The 15,173-nt window shown below is 45.4% G+C and overlaps 1 protein-coding gene across 1 annotated transcript; it reads left to right on the forward strand.

The window, feature by feature from the left end:
• Positions 1 to 76: 76 nt before the first annotated feature.
• Positions 77 to 10,038, forward strand: si:dkey-32e6.6 (extracellular matrix protein 2). Its single transcript, XM_026998164.2, has 9 exons — positions 77 to 334; positions 670 to 734; positions 1,143 to 1,599; positions 1,723 to 1,838; positions 2,753 to 2,885; positions 3,011 to 3,168; positions 3,343 to 3,482; positions 7,935 to 8,261; positions 8,988 to 10,038. The coding sequence occupies exons 1-9, from the start codon at positions 166 to 168 to the stop codon at positions 9,163 to 9,165; spliced, it is 1,743 nt and encodes a 580-aa protein (XP_026853965.2). The 5' UTR covers positions 77 to 165; the 3' UTR covers positions 9,166 to 10,038.
• The last annotated feature ends 5,135 nt before the right edge of the window (positions 10,039 to 15,173 follow it).

A 15,173-nucleotide genomic window follows, 5' to 3' on the forward strand; every position in this document is an offset into this window, starting at 1 on the left:
CATTTCTGAAAAAGGGACCAGTCCAGCTGTGGATGTTCCTCACGGACGTTTTCACTCCCATTCTGGTCCTCTCCTCTCCTCCCTGCTGTCTTACCCCTCCTTCAGGAGCACGCAGGCAGACGCCAGGCCGCAGGTACCCGCTGGCATTCTCTGTCCTAGCAGAACATGCAGTCCGTGTTGCTTTTCTGGCTCTGCGTGGCCATGTGTGCCGGGGCCCCGGCTGTGGGTGCAGACCCTCCGCACGCGCCTGGAGAGACGGCCGGGAACGAGGCAGGCAACATCACAAGCGCACCTACGACGGCGGCAGCAACGACACACTCAGATGAGATACTGAGTAAGTTTGCAGGATGTTCTGATGTATTTTGGACACATTTGAACAGAATTTGTGATTCCTGTATGATAGGTAGTAAAACAAGATGACAAAATCCAAAGTTTGGTGATGTTTATATATATAGATATGATACGTTTTGTTCTCCTTTTACTTTGGAATTCCTAGCAGTTATATATATATATATATATATATGTATCTCTGACAAGCTTGGATTCCACGCAAGTATAGTGTTTGCTTCCAAGTCTCCAGTACCTGGTCAACATATATGTGTAGTTTTCTTTCCCACTGCTATTTGATGACTTTAATATCAGTGTGTTAAAACATGGGTGTGTTCGTAGGAGAGAGGAGGGCAGACAAGAGCCCAAGAAAGAGCCTCTTCAGGAGGGCAGTGGCAGACACGCAGGTGGGGCCGCGTCCACTGGCTGTCCATTTGAGAATCGGCAAATTTGCTTTCGTCCTCTCATTTCTCTAAATGTCTCTTGAAAGTTTGATGAAAAGTTAAATTTAGGAAAAGCAAGCAATTACATGGCCAACTGTTTAAAGCATCTAAGCGCACTTGTGTCTATATACATTAAATGCTTTGGCTCTGTGGGTGTGTTCTTAAGGCCAGCTCAGAATGCTATAATAACTGTGCTGGTCATTTTTAACTTTCATTGTAATTTTCCATCTCACAAATTGCCATTTCTCTTTTCTGTCTGTTTGTGCACTATAATTGTGCACTGTTTGTGGTAAATCCACTTGTTCTGTATTTCATGTCTAATGATGGGCTCCATGTTTCTGGGCCTTTCTGTCTGAACTGCTGACACATCAGGCAGCTCTGGGGCGGAGCCAAGCAGCGTTGGGACGGACCCAGGCAGCATGGGTGGAGCTAAATGCAGTTATGGACAGAAGAGGTGACGTTATAAGTAAACTGAACATGATACTCAAGAAGCTCATAGAGGAAAAGAATCGCCTCCTGGACCTGGGTGAAGAGCCACTGAAAAGGAAGAAGAAAGATGATTCAGAAGATGAGGATGAAGAAGATGAGGATGACACTGAAGAAGAAGAAGATGAAGATGAAGGGGAAGAGGAAGAAGAGGCAGAGGGAGAGGAAAATGAAAATGAGGAGAATGACGGTGCTAATAACAGCACTGCAACCCGAGACGGCTTCACTGACCTGTTGCCAGAGGAATGTCAAGTGGGAGGGGCTCGAATTTCCTGCAAAGAGATTGACATGTCCCACCTTCCTATCATCACTGACCTGAGTATTTCAATACTCGAACTACCTGGTGAGTACACAGGAGGACAGTAGAAAGACAGTATATACATTACTAAATCTCCACAGCCAGCTCCTCATATAGAAACACGGTATTCCCACCCTTATTGATCTTTAGCATTGTTTTGCATCACAGGAAACAACCTCACTATGTTACCTTCCCGTGGTCTCTCTGGTCTGCCTAACTTGGAAGAAGTTGACTTGAGTCGAAACCTGCTGGGTGATTCCTCCATCAGCCCCAGCTTCTTCATGGTACTGTTCCTGCCCGCCACATATTACTGTGTCTTATTTTACGCACATGGGCAGCCAAGTGCACCACTGTATGTGTTTCTCAGTGTGTGCCTCAAATGAGTAACCAGTATTAAATACAGCTCTCTTAAAATCCTTTTGGTGTTTATTCTAGAGTTTAGTGTGACAGCCAAATGTCTACAGTTTATATTACAGCAACATGTATTGCAAAAAAAAACAACAACAACTTTTTATTTGTCAGCACTCATATGGTGGCCTGAGCCAAGCCCAGTTTATCCCAGAATAACCACACGCCTCCCGGAGACCTTGGGGAGTGGCCAAACAGCCGCCCCATGACAGTGGCCGCTCCAAACGAAACAGTGGACCGCACTCCGACCACTGGAAAGTTCTAGAAAACTTGAGCATCCTGTGGCATGCTGCCCCTGTGGCGTCTGTGTAATGAGCTGTAGGAATGGGGTGTTCTTAAACGGGGAAGGAAATGGAGCGGATTTTACAGAGTCCACTTCTGACGTGCCCCCAGTGGCAACAGGGACAGAGAGAGAGAGAGAGAGAGAGAGAGAGAGAGAGAGAGAGAGAGAGAGAGAGAGAGAGAGAGAGAGAGAGAGAGAGAGAGAGAGAGAGAGAGAGAGAGAGAGAGAGAGAGAGAGAGAGAGAGAGCCCTCGGGCTGCTCTGATGTCAGGGTTTGGAGAGAACTGCTTTGACCTCAAAATAACTTAACAGTACAAGATTCCTGGGCAAAAGGGAGACTATTCATTTAGTGGTTAACCTAAAAATATGTCCAGATTAAAGGGTCATCGCACTGTAACAGATGATGTGGAAGCACGCGAATGACTGAGCCAAAATCAGTGATCCTGTGGTGATTAATGAGTGTCCTCCACGAGGAAAAGCAAGCATACTCTCTCTTCATGCTTAACAGAACCTGACAAAGCTGAAAAGGCTGACCCTTGATGGTAATAATCTAGAGGAGATTCCACACCTGCCACCATCCTTGGAGGAGCTGAGGATCAATGACAACAAAATCAACCAGTTGCTCTCTCACAGCTTCAAAGGTTTGATTTAAAAGTTTCCTGCTGATTGAAAAGATTCTGTGAACAGTAAGATCATACATTTGCTTCATGTCAAAGCAAGTATGTAGGTCATACAATCAGAAACATCTCTTTTACATTTTCTGTAGGTTTATCCAAGCTGCTCGTCTTAGAACTGACAGGAAACATTCTGTATGAGGGCAGTGTTGATCCCTGGACCTTCAAACCTCTAATCATCCTCAAACGCTTGAGATTAGACAACAACCGTTTCGCCTCTATCCCACCTGGACTGCCTCCATCTCTAGAGGTCAGTTCTCAGCTTATGTCATTATATCAGCATCAAACATCATTAAATTCTATGCTTTACTTTATGACAGTTTCCTCCAAACAGCACATTATATGAGTACGTGTGTTTTGTGTGTGTGTGTGTGTGTGTGTGTGTGTGTGTGTGTGTGTGTGTGTGTGTGTGTGTGCTTTACAGGATTTGAGGATGGCACACAATCAGATGGTGGAAGTGCAGGACCGTGTTCTGAATAAGTCTGTTCACCTGAGAGTCCTAGATCTGAGTTACAACCTCTTGCATGAGAATAGTTTCTACCCTGGAGCCTGGATCAACCTGCCGTGAGTCGCGCTCAAGTGTTGGGAGAGCTGGGCTGATTTTTACAGCCGTAGTCGAGACTACTCCACATGGGAAATCTTCCACTACACAAAAAGTTAATTAGTATACATAAAGACATGTAGCTATGAAAGGCATTGTTGTCCTTTTTAGGTAGGAATCCTGAGGACAATGCCTAATCAGGCCATTTAAATTTAGACACTTGGAGTTCGATGTCCCCTTGGTGTGATGCATTTAGCAACCACTAGAGGGCACATTTCAACCATACTTAAACCTGTCACCCCTTCATACTGCTATAAGGGTACTGTCCCAGAATTGCTCGTTGCTGGCCCTCCATGTTTGCTGCTGTCAGTTATCCTTTGTCTATATTAATTTCTCAGCCACAGCCCCAAGGTTGACCCACCTGCAGGGGGCGATGTTTTGCTCTCAAGGGTCATCTATGACAGATTGCTCTAGTAAGGGCTCTGAGCTGACAGGCAGGTTTCTTGGCACACTCATCGAGCCTCTTTCGTCTGCCTCACAGACGGACACTGATGACACTGGAAGAGGGCATTCGTGAAGCTATTGGAGAGAGGGAGCTTAGGTCAGGGATGACCTAAGACAGCGGGAGCGGGGTGGCAGCATGGCCCACAGCTGTTTCCCCCTCATGGCTGCCACAGCACCAGCTCAGGAGCTGAGAAGACTGCAGTGGTGTGCAGGGAGGCGTGAGGGTGCAGGTGGTGTGCGAGGTTTGATTTAGATGGATCTGGAATGGCTGGAGGTAGAGGAACAGGGAGAAATAGCTCTCTGGACACTCCTAAATGTGGGAAAGAATGGGCAGGAGAGTAAGGTGGAGAACAGAAAACCGATTTTAAAAAAATCTTTTTTAAAAAAAGGAACAGAGCCGGTTGTGTGGGGATTTATTGTGTAATAGAGGTGGTTGTGACTTTGCAGTCACAGTGAGGGTTTCTGACTACCGTCCATATCTCCTCCACTTCCCGCCGTTACGTAATATTTAGCATGTAGCATGACGCCCGAGTGTCCAGTGTTTATCTGATTACTCTTCCTCCTACAACATCTGTGCTGTTTATTAACTCACTGACAGCCTCTTTCTCCCTCCCTCTCCACACTCTTGCGCTGTTTCAGATTCAGTGAAGCTTTCTGGCCATTATTCCTTTCCAACATCTTTTCCTCATTTTTCCTCCTGTCATGGATTTTCCGACTGCAGTGCAAGCTAAAGCTCATTTAGACAACGGAGAGCTCAGATTCTACGCGTCCTCCTTATTAATCACACTCCTCACCTCTCATTTCCTCTCCTCTCCCCTCTCTTCTCCTCTCCTCTTGTCTCCACTCCTCTCACCTCCTGTCCTCACCTCTCCTCCCAACTCATTTCCTCTCCTCTGCCCTCCTCTCATTTTAGTGTTCGTTGTCGTCTTTGTCAGGGAAGCAGTGGCATTATCAGTGTAATTCTTGTCACTGTTATTTTTTTTTCACCGTTGTTTCTTTGCTGCTGATTTACTCGGTTACAGTGGTGCTCACTACTGGACCACCATCAGTACCATTCTCACTTCAAACCAGTGAGGCTAAACTATGTAGGCCTCAGCTTTTTGATGTTTGTTTGGGTGTGTGGGACCTTGTGATCCACCCCACCTCTCCAGCACCATGCTATAATCTCAGTGCAAATCGGAGCGCCTCCGCTGCCTGAGATTTTCACTGCCTGCTTTCATCTCCTCTCCGCTCGTGAGCGCCTGCCCGTCCAAATTGGCTCCTTCTATCCGCACTTTGAGCCCAGTCTAACTACCACCTACAGCCCTTCCCACTCAGCCTCACACGCTCGCAAACCTCACACACTGCTCCTGTCACACGCCAGCACACACACCCTCACTAGCTGCCCTCTGCACATTGTTCGGTGTCCTTATTGCACCAGGGAAACAGCATCTCTCCACACCAGTGACGCGTTTTATATAGAAACTCTATAGATATCGACGCAAAGTGTTGACGTCCGCAGGTTGTTCGCAGGACGTTCATGGACATTTGCAGTTGTGTCTTTAATTGCTACTTCTTTGTTTGTTCAGCGCTTCGTGTCTTGGAGCTTTATAACGTAAATGCCCAGCAGGCCACAAAAATGTATCCATGTCCTAACCCTTAAAGAAAACCGGCTGGCTGTCTCCCCTCTCCAGCCCCTCCTAAAAACTCCTGGCACACAGCTCATATACCCTCATTCCAGTTTGGTGAGCTTAATGGTTTTCGCAGCATGCTACCTTAAAAGTCCACTTGCTGCTATGGTCTGCTTTTCTTGTGTGGTGTGCTGTATGTATAGGGGCGGAGAGTTATGTGAGAGTTATGTGAGAGTTATATGAGAGTTATGCGAGAGTTATGTGAGACTTATAGTCATTTCCTTTACTGCTGACCTGCTGACTTGGCGTACCAATTGCACGTCCATGTCTAATGTCATGGGAAGCATAGTGAGCCCCCAGAGGTGAAGGTCCCCTAGGGCCTTGTGGGGGAGGTAGCACACTTAACTGTACCCTCGCATTCGAAAGTATGTGCTGCTGTTTGTGTCCTGGGTGTGAGAAACGACACGGGCGGTCTCGTGTTAGTTGGAGAGCTCCATTTGTTTCTGGTTAAAGTGGAGCTGGGAATGTGGAATTGCAGTTCGCATCATAGGCCAGGGGTTTTTTTTGGGGGGGGGGGGGGGTGGTTGATGGATAGCAAGGGACGTTTCTCCATCTGGGCCAAGGGCGCTTTGCTCACACAGCGGTCAGGGCTTGGGGAGTGAAGCAGAGGGCATTTGATGCTCACTCCTTTTTTAAATGGAGCGTTCATTGCAAGCGTGCAGAGCCAGCGTTCTGCATAGAGAGGGATACAGTTTCATAACGGGTTACATAAAGCACCAGCACATGCAGGGAGAAGCAGGAGCAGGCAGCTGGGCCGACCTGAGGCAGCGAACACCCGGACACACAAACACACAAACACACACTCAAATAATGTGAGAGAAAAACAAACATTCCTAACCAGAAACATCATTTTCACAGTCTAGTCAACAACACTATTCTACATGCGAACTGTCAGCACGTGTCCCATTGTGGCCTTGTCTACATGACAGCTTCCTTATCCAGTTGTGGAATCCCAGGCTATTGGGAATGGGAAGATCCAGGCTCTGGACGGGCTCTGGCTCGGATCTAACCTCACTGCGGAAGAGCGCAGTTGTTGTCGGAGGGCGAAATCCGCCTCATCGTGATCCTCGCCAGCGTTTGGGGGTTGTGTAAGACTGGTTGTATAACTCTGGCACAGCTGCGCCTGTGGACGCATGGTGGCATCAGTGGAATTCTCCTTAGAGCAGCATTCCCTCAGGACTTCCTCCACCCCCCACGTGTTACTGATTGCTTTTGGCTGAAGGGTGTAAATTTACAGTGGAACACACTCACAGCGCCAGCAGATCCAACGCAGGTGGCACCAGCCAATGGTCCTAGACATCAAAACCACTTTTACAGTCTGTCACTCTTTAGAGTGCTGTAATTATGCTTTATTTACACTTTTCACTAGGCTTGTCTCTCATTGGCTTACTTTGGAGGGGTTTTTTTGTTTGCAATTTTATAAAGAACACTTTTTACAGTTTTAAATTGTGAGCTTAAATCTTGAGCAGTGTAAGATTTTCTTGACACACTCCAAATTTACAAAACACATAGTTTATGGATTTGCATTGTTGAGTCGGTCTTTGATGGTATGTTGGCAGGCATTCAAAAATGTCAATCAGTGATCGGCTTCAGGAGGAGGGCACATGCTGGTCTGCATCCATGGTGGCTGTTTTCTGATTATGAGTAAATCTAAAAGATCTAGTGGATGGGGAAAGGAAATTACTTTTCTCAGGGTGAGTGCTGTTTGCCATGGTAGAGGCTCATCCTGAACATTCGTGCTGAGAATTGACTGCATATCAAGAGGCAGCTTTGAGGCAGCCAGAGGAGATGCGCTCTTCAGGCGTTCTAAGACTGATGCTAGAAGCTCTCACCAGCTACCTTCTCCAGTAACTCACAATAGCAAGAACACACTCACACACACACACATACACTCACCTTCTCATTTGTGGCTCATGGCTGGTTCATGCAGCACTAATTTGGGGTTAATGAGCTGCCTTGAGGCCCAGGCTCAGAGCAGAAGCTGGGGAATAGCTTTCTGTCAATACAACATCTTCCTTCAGTGCAGCACCAACCACAAAGAACAGGATGCCACCCACATATTCTAACCATAGACCACACAACTTGATTTTGTATGAAAGATGCTTTAATAGCTTATCCTATGCCTCTCCCAGGAGACATAATTACTTAAACAAGACAGTTTAATGGATGTTTGAATCTTACACACCTCTGCATACAAATTAGGCAGATTTGTTGTGTCCCACTTCTGGGATCTTTAGATTTAGTAGACCACTGCATACAGAGAGTTTCATAATAAATCTGTCTCTTTCACTACACACACAGGATGCTGGAGGCCCTGGACCTGTCCTACAACCAGCTGTCGGTGGTCCCCTCGCACCTGCCTACTGTCCTGCGGCAGCTCTCTCTCCAGCACAACCGCATCAGTGCCGTCCCATCCTACGTGCTGAGCCACCTGCGCCCTGGCTTGCAGTCACTTCGCCTCTCCAACAACCAGCTGCAGGAGCATGGGCTGCTGGGAAAGGCCTTCCGCGGTGCCTACCACACGCTCGTGGAGCTCCTCCTGGATGCCAACAGGCTGGAGCGTGTCCCCTCCAACATTCGCCACTTCAGGAGTCTGCAGCTTCTGCGGCTGGATCACAACCAGATCAGGTGAGCGTGGGCGGTGGGAGCACGCCGGGGACCTGCAGACCGTCCCCTCCGCCTGCCTCCTACAACAGCTGGCTCTGTACCACCCCCGTGGCTCTTAGCTGTGTTATTAGGCTCCCAGTTTTAGAAGGCGTTAAGGGGGAGATGTAAGACCACATGATGTGTTAAACTAGATTCAAATGTGACATCGTATGAGGCCATTAGCAAAGATTGTCAGAATTTATGCATTTAGCAAAAAAACCCAAAAAAAACTCAGTTTAGCAAAGTGGTGTTCAGATCCCCATCATTACACCATCATTCCATGTCCTCCACCTGTCTCTTTACATTTTCATAAAACTCACATGTAGTTTTACTGGTTGGACTGCATTTGAAAATCGTAAGCTTGTCTCTGCCTTCAGGCTGCTCTACCCAGCCAAGACAGACTCAGCACTGTGAACTTCATGAACTGAAAACTCCAGACTGATTAGAATATTTGTGTGTTTCTTTTGGCAGGCTGCCAACAATTATGCGACTTCAAATTCAGAGAATATATCTCTTAATCTGCTTGCTATGGCTCCATAGCACAGCAACCTGGAACCAAACCAAGCTGTACTCCTGGAACTGAAAAACAAAAACATATTTAATCAATACCACATTTGTAATTAATCATTCTTAGAGGACGTCAGGGACTAAAGTATTAGTACGAGATTTATTTTATGTCCCTGATGTGTGCGTGGTCATGTGTTCCAGCTCTGTTCCAGTGAAGTCCGTGTGTAAGGTCAGAATGACTGGATACTCTCCCTTAGTGGCTCTTCACCTGGAGAACAACTACATTGACGTGAAGCGTATCCGGCCCGCTGCCCTCTCCTGCCTCCAGGACCGGCGCCGGGTGGTTCTGGAGCCCCAGACTCACAGCGAAGTCCTTTAGAGCCTCGCATGATGCTTGGACATCCTTCATATTACCTCTGCTTCTTCTTCAGTTCCTTCCATTGAATGCTACATTAAAAATCACAGTCATCTGAATTATTTATACAGCTACTTGATTTAAAAGCATGACTTCATTCTGTGTTCTCCAAGTGTCGGTTCTCTTTTGTAAGATTTGATGATGTTTTTGTTGATTGCAGGCCCTTGGCTTATCTTCAGTCCTTTTACTCATTCCAGTCTTCATGCCAGTGCAGTGCTTTTGCTTGCTCAGATAACAAGACTGTTATTTTCTGAAAGGGGATGTGCTGTTGCTAGTACTGTGCTGATATTGTGTCTCATTGGCTGGATGTGTGAATGTCTATAAAATGGCTTTTCACAAATGTGCATCTGTTTGTTTCAACCGTGTGTCACGGCATGCGTCATGATGAAGTGTCAAATAACTCTGATTTGCATGTATATGAATAATCACCTGCAATGCAGGGCCATAAAGAGCATGGATACTAAATAATTCGGAAGTCAACCTGTATAATTGTTATCTACAGCAGTTTAGCCATCGCGATAGCATGAGGTTAGAGGCCACTTATTTCAGTGACATAAAAACTTTACACAGTTTAGATTAGAAGAGGTGACGTCTTGCTATCACAGGTGTAAATGACAAGTAACTTCAGGCGGACTTAAGAAGCTTCACATTATTCAGTTTAAGAAGCTGCAGAGCTTAAAAATCAAAGAAAAAAAAACCATTATGACCATTCTTCTCATATCTCCTGAAGGTGCCTTCAACATTCTCAGGTTAGGCACATTGTGTAATAATGGCTTTGAGAAAGCTTCTGGGAAATATGTAAAAAACTGATATTTGTTCTTTTTTAATAAAGAGTGATGAGAGATGTGAGTGCAGAATTACATTTATAGCTGGAAGTAAAGCACTACATTAAACAAAGCCAGAAATTACATGTAATATTGGAGAAATACAGAATGGATGCGGAATCAATACCACAGACCATTAAGTGTCAGCAATACTGAGTTACATGGTGGGTGGGTGTGTGTGTGTGTGTGTGTGTGTGTGTGTGTGTGTGTGTGTGTGTGTGTGTGTGATTATTTGGCTTTGCTCATGTGGAGCTTGTTTTTGAGCAAAGTTGTTGCTCTCTTTACAGAATACAATGCCCATGTTCTTACAAGCCCTCTGCTTCCCCAAAACAGGAGGGGAGACAGAGGTAAGAGAACGCTGCGGCTCAAATCAGGGCCAGGCGCTGCGCTCCCTGCTGGGGACCCTCGCCGGGCCCCTCCAGCACAGCCCAGCCACAAAAACCCCAGAGCCCAGCCAGATTTGTTCCCTGCATGACATCACAATTCCTAGTGTTCCCTGTCCTATCATCAGTTTACTAAAGTCTTGATGTGCAAACTGCTCACACTACAAAGCAAGCAGAGTGAAGCCGCCTTCTTTCTTTGGCGCATGCCCAAACCTGTCCCCCTCCCTGAGACAATGAGCTTATTTATTACGTCTTCCGTGGGCTCTGTTTTATTGTGCGCTTTAGGTAATTTTCACAGCAGTGCCCCTTTCCAGTTCTCCTGATTACAATGTTCCTCTTGTTCGCTCGTCGCATTCTCTCGACGTCTCCCTCTTGCTCTCTGCAGGCTGACAGCAAGCGAAACAAGTGAAGCCAGCTAGATCTCTGAGATTTCCTTAATACCCCTTGATTCCTGCTTGGGGTTGGGAACTCTTCTCTGTTAGACGCTCTTCTTTTCCTCCTGCCACACACTGATTTAATTACTCGGCAAAAGCCCCCTCTCTCTTCTCAGGACTCTAGACTGCTCTGCTCAAACATGAACAAAACATTCTTTATTATAGTCAGTATAAGATCCAATACATTATTTCATGTTCGTCTGAAGTTTGGATGTTTGCCTGGCTCTTCTAATGTTTCAGACTCTGGTTTTATGTTTTTATTTCCTGCTCCACGTGATTTACCATTCAATTTTTTATATATAATTTATAGTCATGCAATTGTGTTTTACTGTTGGTAACTTTTAAAAACAATTTATTTATTACCCTATTATGTACTGGTTTAGTTGTATTCGATTTCCAGAGTAACTGGTCTCCTTTTGCATGCCCGCCCTCAACTCCCGAGACACTGAAAGCCATGCGTGCGTGCACAGTGCCCAAGAATCCTGCCACATTGTGTTCCTAGTTTACAACTGGACACCAACAGATCGATGTTTATGTTTTCTTTTGTTTTGTTTTTTACCTCAGTGTTTAGCATCAACATTTAACACAACTTTTGACATAGTACCTGATTCAGATTAACTCTGAATCATGTATTCGGACAGTCTTCGTGACGAGGTTTTCTCTCCAGCTATTATTTCCTGCCTTTTCAACAAGTAAAGTTGGATGCGACGAACATATTCAGCTCCGAAATGTCTTCCAAACTGAAAGGTCAAGCCCCACTGCACTGAAAAGACCGGCATGCCTTACAATGATTTAGACAAATTGTAGGCTGCGACCTTGCAATGGAAAAACGCGGCTTCAGTGCGCAAAGCTATAATTGTACGGAGTGCTAGGATCCATCTCGGCTCTGTTAGATTAAGATCAACCTCGTCCTTCCTTCTCATGCTCGACATGTAATCACACGTCCCCTCTCCGAGCCCTAGCGTGTCCGCCCCTGTCGTCAGCGTGCGGTTACCGTGATTCCACGTAATTGTGCGATCGCTCAGAGAGTGCGTTACTGTCAGAGAAACTAGCTGGATGTTCTGGCTAATTGCGTTCGTTCGCGTTCCTTTTCGCTCTTTAGGAAACGTGTCTGGTTTATTTGGCGCATTTGTGCATTTGAGAAAGCGTCATATTTAATGTCACGGTTCAACAGAGGTTGTCGATCCCCTGCGCGCCATCGGCCGTTCTGAGGCAGTTTACGCAGGGGAGAGTCGCGCAGTGAGCTTGCGCTGTACTTCATTCGTGCTCTAGGTTCTGCCTCATTACGGCCCTGACAGAAGCCTCCACTGCAACAGTCCCCAGAGCGCTCAGGAAGTGTGACTGTTTGCAGTTTGAACGAAGGGAGATCTGCGTCATCCCTCATATCCTCACTATAATCAATTGTCTCCTCTATTTTATTCTCTTCACCATCCCACCTCGGGCTCTTTTTACATCTGGTGTGGGTTTGGAAGCGAGGTGCTGTTTTTACGCGCGCTCTCACGCACACCACGACTCATCCATCGGTCACTGGAGGACAAGCCATTAACAGTGCTATACAACGGGTGCTCCCTTTGACCATAGGACATGGAAACAACCCCCTTGTCTAGAGTTTGACTGCAATTTTGGAGTTTGACGTGAGTTTTATACAGGTTATCAGGTGTGTCACACAGGTGTGATACACACCTACCACCTGCATTAAACTAATGCATTAAACACACTGCATCTGACCAATCGATGTGATCTTAAGAAAAACGGACACACTGTAGTCAGTTTTCCTTAAATAATAAAGACCATAGCCCTTCATGTCTGTACCCTGTTCTGTGTCTGCTCTTGGCTGGGGACAGCAGCTTCCTGTGTTTGTTATTGGAGGATGTAGGGGAGGGAGGTAGAGGTCGATAAAGTCCTCCACCCCCACCCCTGTGGCCAAAGCACACATGGTCCAGAACAGCACAAGGCATTCCACAGTCGCACGAATGAACACAGGGGTGATGTGACAACAGTGCCATAATGGAGTAAGAGCGGCAGAAGGAGAAACAAATGCCATGGCAGCGTTGACACATGGCCACAAGAAAACTCCATACAACCATCCACAAGCTTGTGCATGACCAGAATCAGAGTATGAGTTATGAGCAGGAGAACGGAACGGTACACGAGCTACATGCTCAGCCAGCAGAGATGTTTGTTTTGGCACACATCCATGACATTCAGGCTGATATCATATCATATCACATCATATCCACATGATGCTGTGATGCATTTTCTTACACACTTCCACCAATCGTGGCTTTTCCCATCAGTGATCTTGCATCAGTGTTTTCATTACATTCCTAAAACCCTAATACACCAGAAAAGCAGAGGCCTCAAAGTGACAAAAATCAGGCAGAGCCACCTGAAGAGGACTCTGGCACTCCTGTTAAGAGTGGAGGGTTTGCTGAACAAAGGCAAGAATGCACTGGCTCCTCAGTACCTGCAGCAGATGAACAGATAGATGGGTGGGTTGGTTACGCAAACAGAATGCAAAAATACAGGTGAAACTGTAGCACTGCAGTGCGGTGTGGTCCACCTCTCCTCTTTTCTCTGACACTAGAAAGCTCAGCTGTTTGAGACAAAGTCTGAAGGAAATAATGATGTCTCCGGGTTCAATCTTAAAATTCCCCTTATTTTTATGTCAACCAATGACAAAATTGAGCTGACGTTATAAAAAAAACTAATGTTATGTTCTTATATTCTGATGATCTGATGAAGTTTAGAATTAGCATTTTTAAATCACTTGCAGGTGAATGAATATAGTTTTTCACTTGGTGAAATTGCTTCCAGGACACATGTCTTCATTTCCCAGCTGCACTGGGTGAGTTGGCACTGGCAGTAATGTGAACCAAATAAATGCTGAGCTGAATAACAGTGGATGTTGCCAATGGGAAATAGGAAACAGCCTGTAGAAATACACATATGGGTCCCCCAGTTCTTCATGTGCTCTACATTACGATTGGATTAGATACATATAATAATAAATCTTGAGTTTGATGTTAATGTTGATTACAAATAGTCTATTGTATGGGATAATTAGATAAACAGAGAGAAAGATAGATGGACAGAGAAAGAGATAAGAGAACATGCCTTCCATTTGTGGTTATGGTTGCTATTAGCCAGTTAGCCTACTAGTCACTGGACACAATTCAAGTGATAATATTAGAACAATGTACTTGTAACTTTCTGTCATGGGGAATTTAATCCCATCCTGCGTCTGGTTTGTAATGTGGAGGGAAAATGCAGTTACACAAAATCTGAAGTGTATGAACATAGACAAAGAGTCTTGTGCCAACAAAGGTCTTTCTCAACCAAGGCTTTGTCAGTGAAGCAGGTAGAAAGTGAATCACTTTAATAGCAGAGAGTCAGTACAAGTGCCCCAATTTCTAGAACTAAAAGTACACTTACATGCCCACAACTCCGCAGTGTACTAAGGAGTCTAAACATATGCTTCTTTGTGGTTCTTTGGCCCTGTGCAAGCTATATTTCAGCAGTTTGCCCACCACAAAAGGCATCACTGAGGACAAATGTCACATTTTAATTTCATCACTTAAACCCAAATGAGCTGGATCCATTCTGACAGCTGTCGCTTTAGGTGGGTGTCCACGCTGTGTGTAGTTACCACTAGAGTAATTAGATTTAATAAATAACATGCATGTCTTCACAGGCTAGTGCACTTAGAGATAAGGACACCAGGGGGCGCACTGATTAAAACAGCAAAGTAAATAAATCCTTTGAGGTATTGGAGATTGTGGACAGCACTACGCTGTTCTTTTAAAGGAAATAAAATCTCTAACCATTTAAGTTTTGGGGATCTACGGCTTATTCTTATAGGTCAACATTTTTGTGGTGTCGCGTAAAACATGAGGTGTCACGTTTGGTTTTCACAGCACAAATATATGTATGTACTGAAATCGTAGCAGGTCCGAGGTATACGATCCATTCATGAAAGGACTCAATCATTTAGGCTGACGGCTATAGAGCCCTTTACCACAACACCCTTACTGCACCACATTCCTTTGCTTGTAGAATTCCCTAAAGGGTACTGTTGCTAGTGCTGTGTCCAACATTTCCAAGCTGTAAACAAAGCAAAAACACAAAGAAACTCTTAGGACTTAGAGTTAAAATAAATAAATAAAAGTATCTACAACCTACAAGGACTCCGATTTACGAATGTAAAATAATTACTTCGTCTCTGTAGACTTTTTTTTTTGTGGACTAAAACCAAATCATTGTAAAATCGATTTCTGAAATTTGAACGCTGCCTCGCGGTACTTCTGTAACGGCGTCAAGAAACGGGCTCA

This window comes from Electrophorus electricus, chromosome 24, assembly GCF_013358815.1.
Source record: "Electrophorus electricus isolate fEleEle1 chromosome 24, fEleEle1.pri, whole genome shotgun sequence".
Lineage (NCBI taxonomy): Eukaryota > Metazoa > Chordata > Actinopteri > Gymnotiformes > Gymnotidae > Electrophorus > Electrophorus electricus.

Coding starts and splice junctions, on each gene's coding strand:
- si:dkey-32e6.6 (XM_026998164.2), top strand. CDS start 166: ATGCAGTCCGTGTTGCTTTTCTGGCTCTGCGTGGCCATGTGTGCCGGG. Junction 1,839..2,752: donor TCAGCCCCAGCTTCTTCATG/GTACTGTTCCTG, acceptor CATGCTTAACAG/AACCTGACAAAGCTGAAAAG. Junction 3,169..3,342: donor GACTGCCTCCATCTCTAGAG/GTCAGTTCTCAG, acceptor TGTGCTTTACAG/GATTTGAGGATGGCACACAA.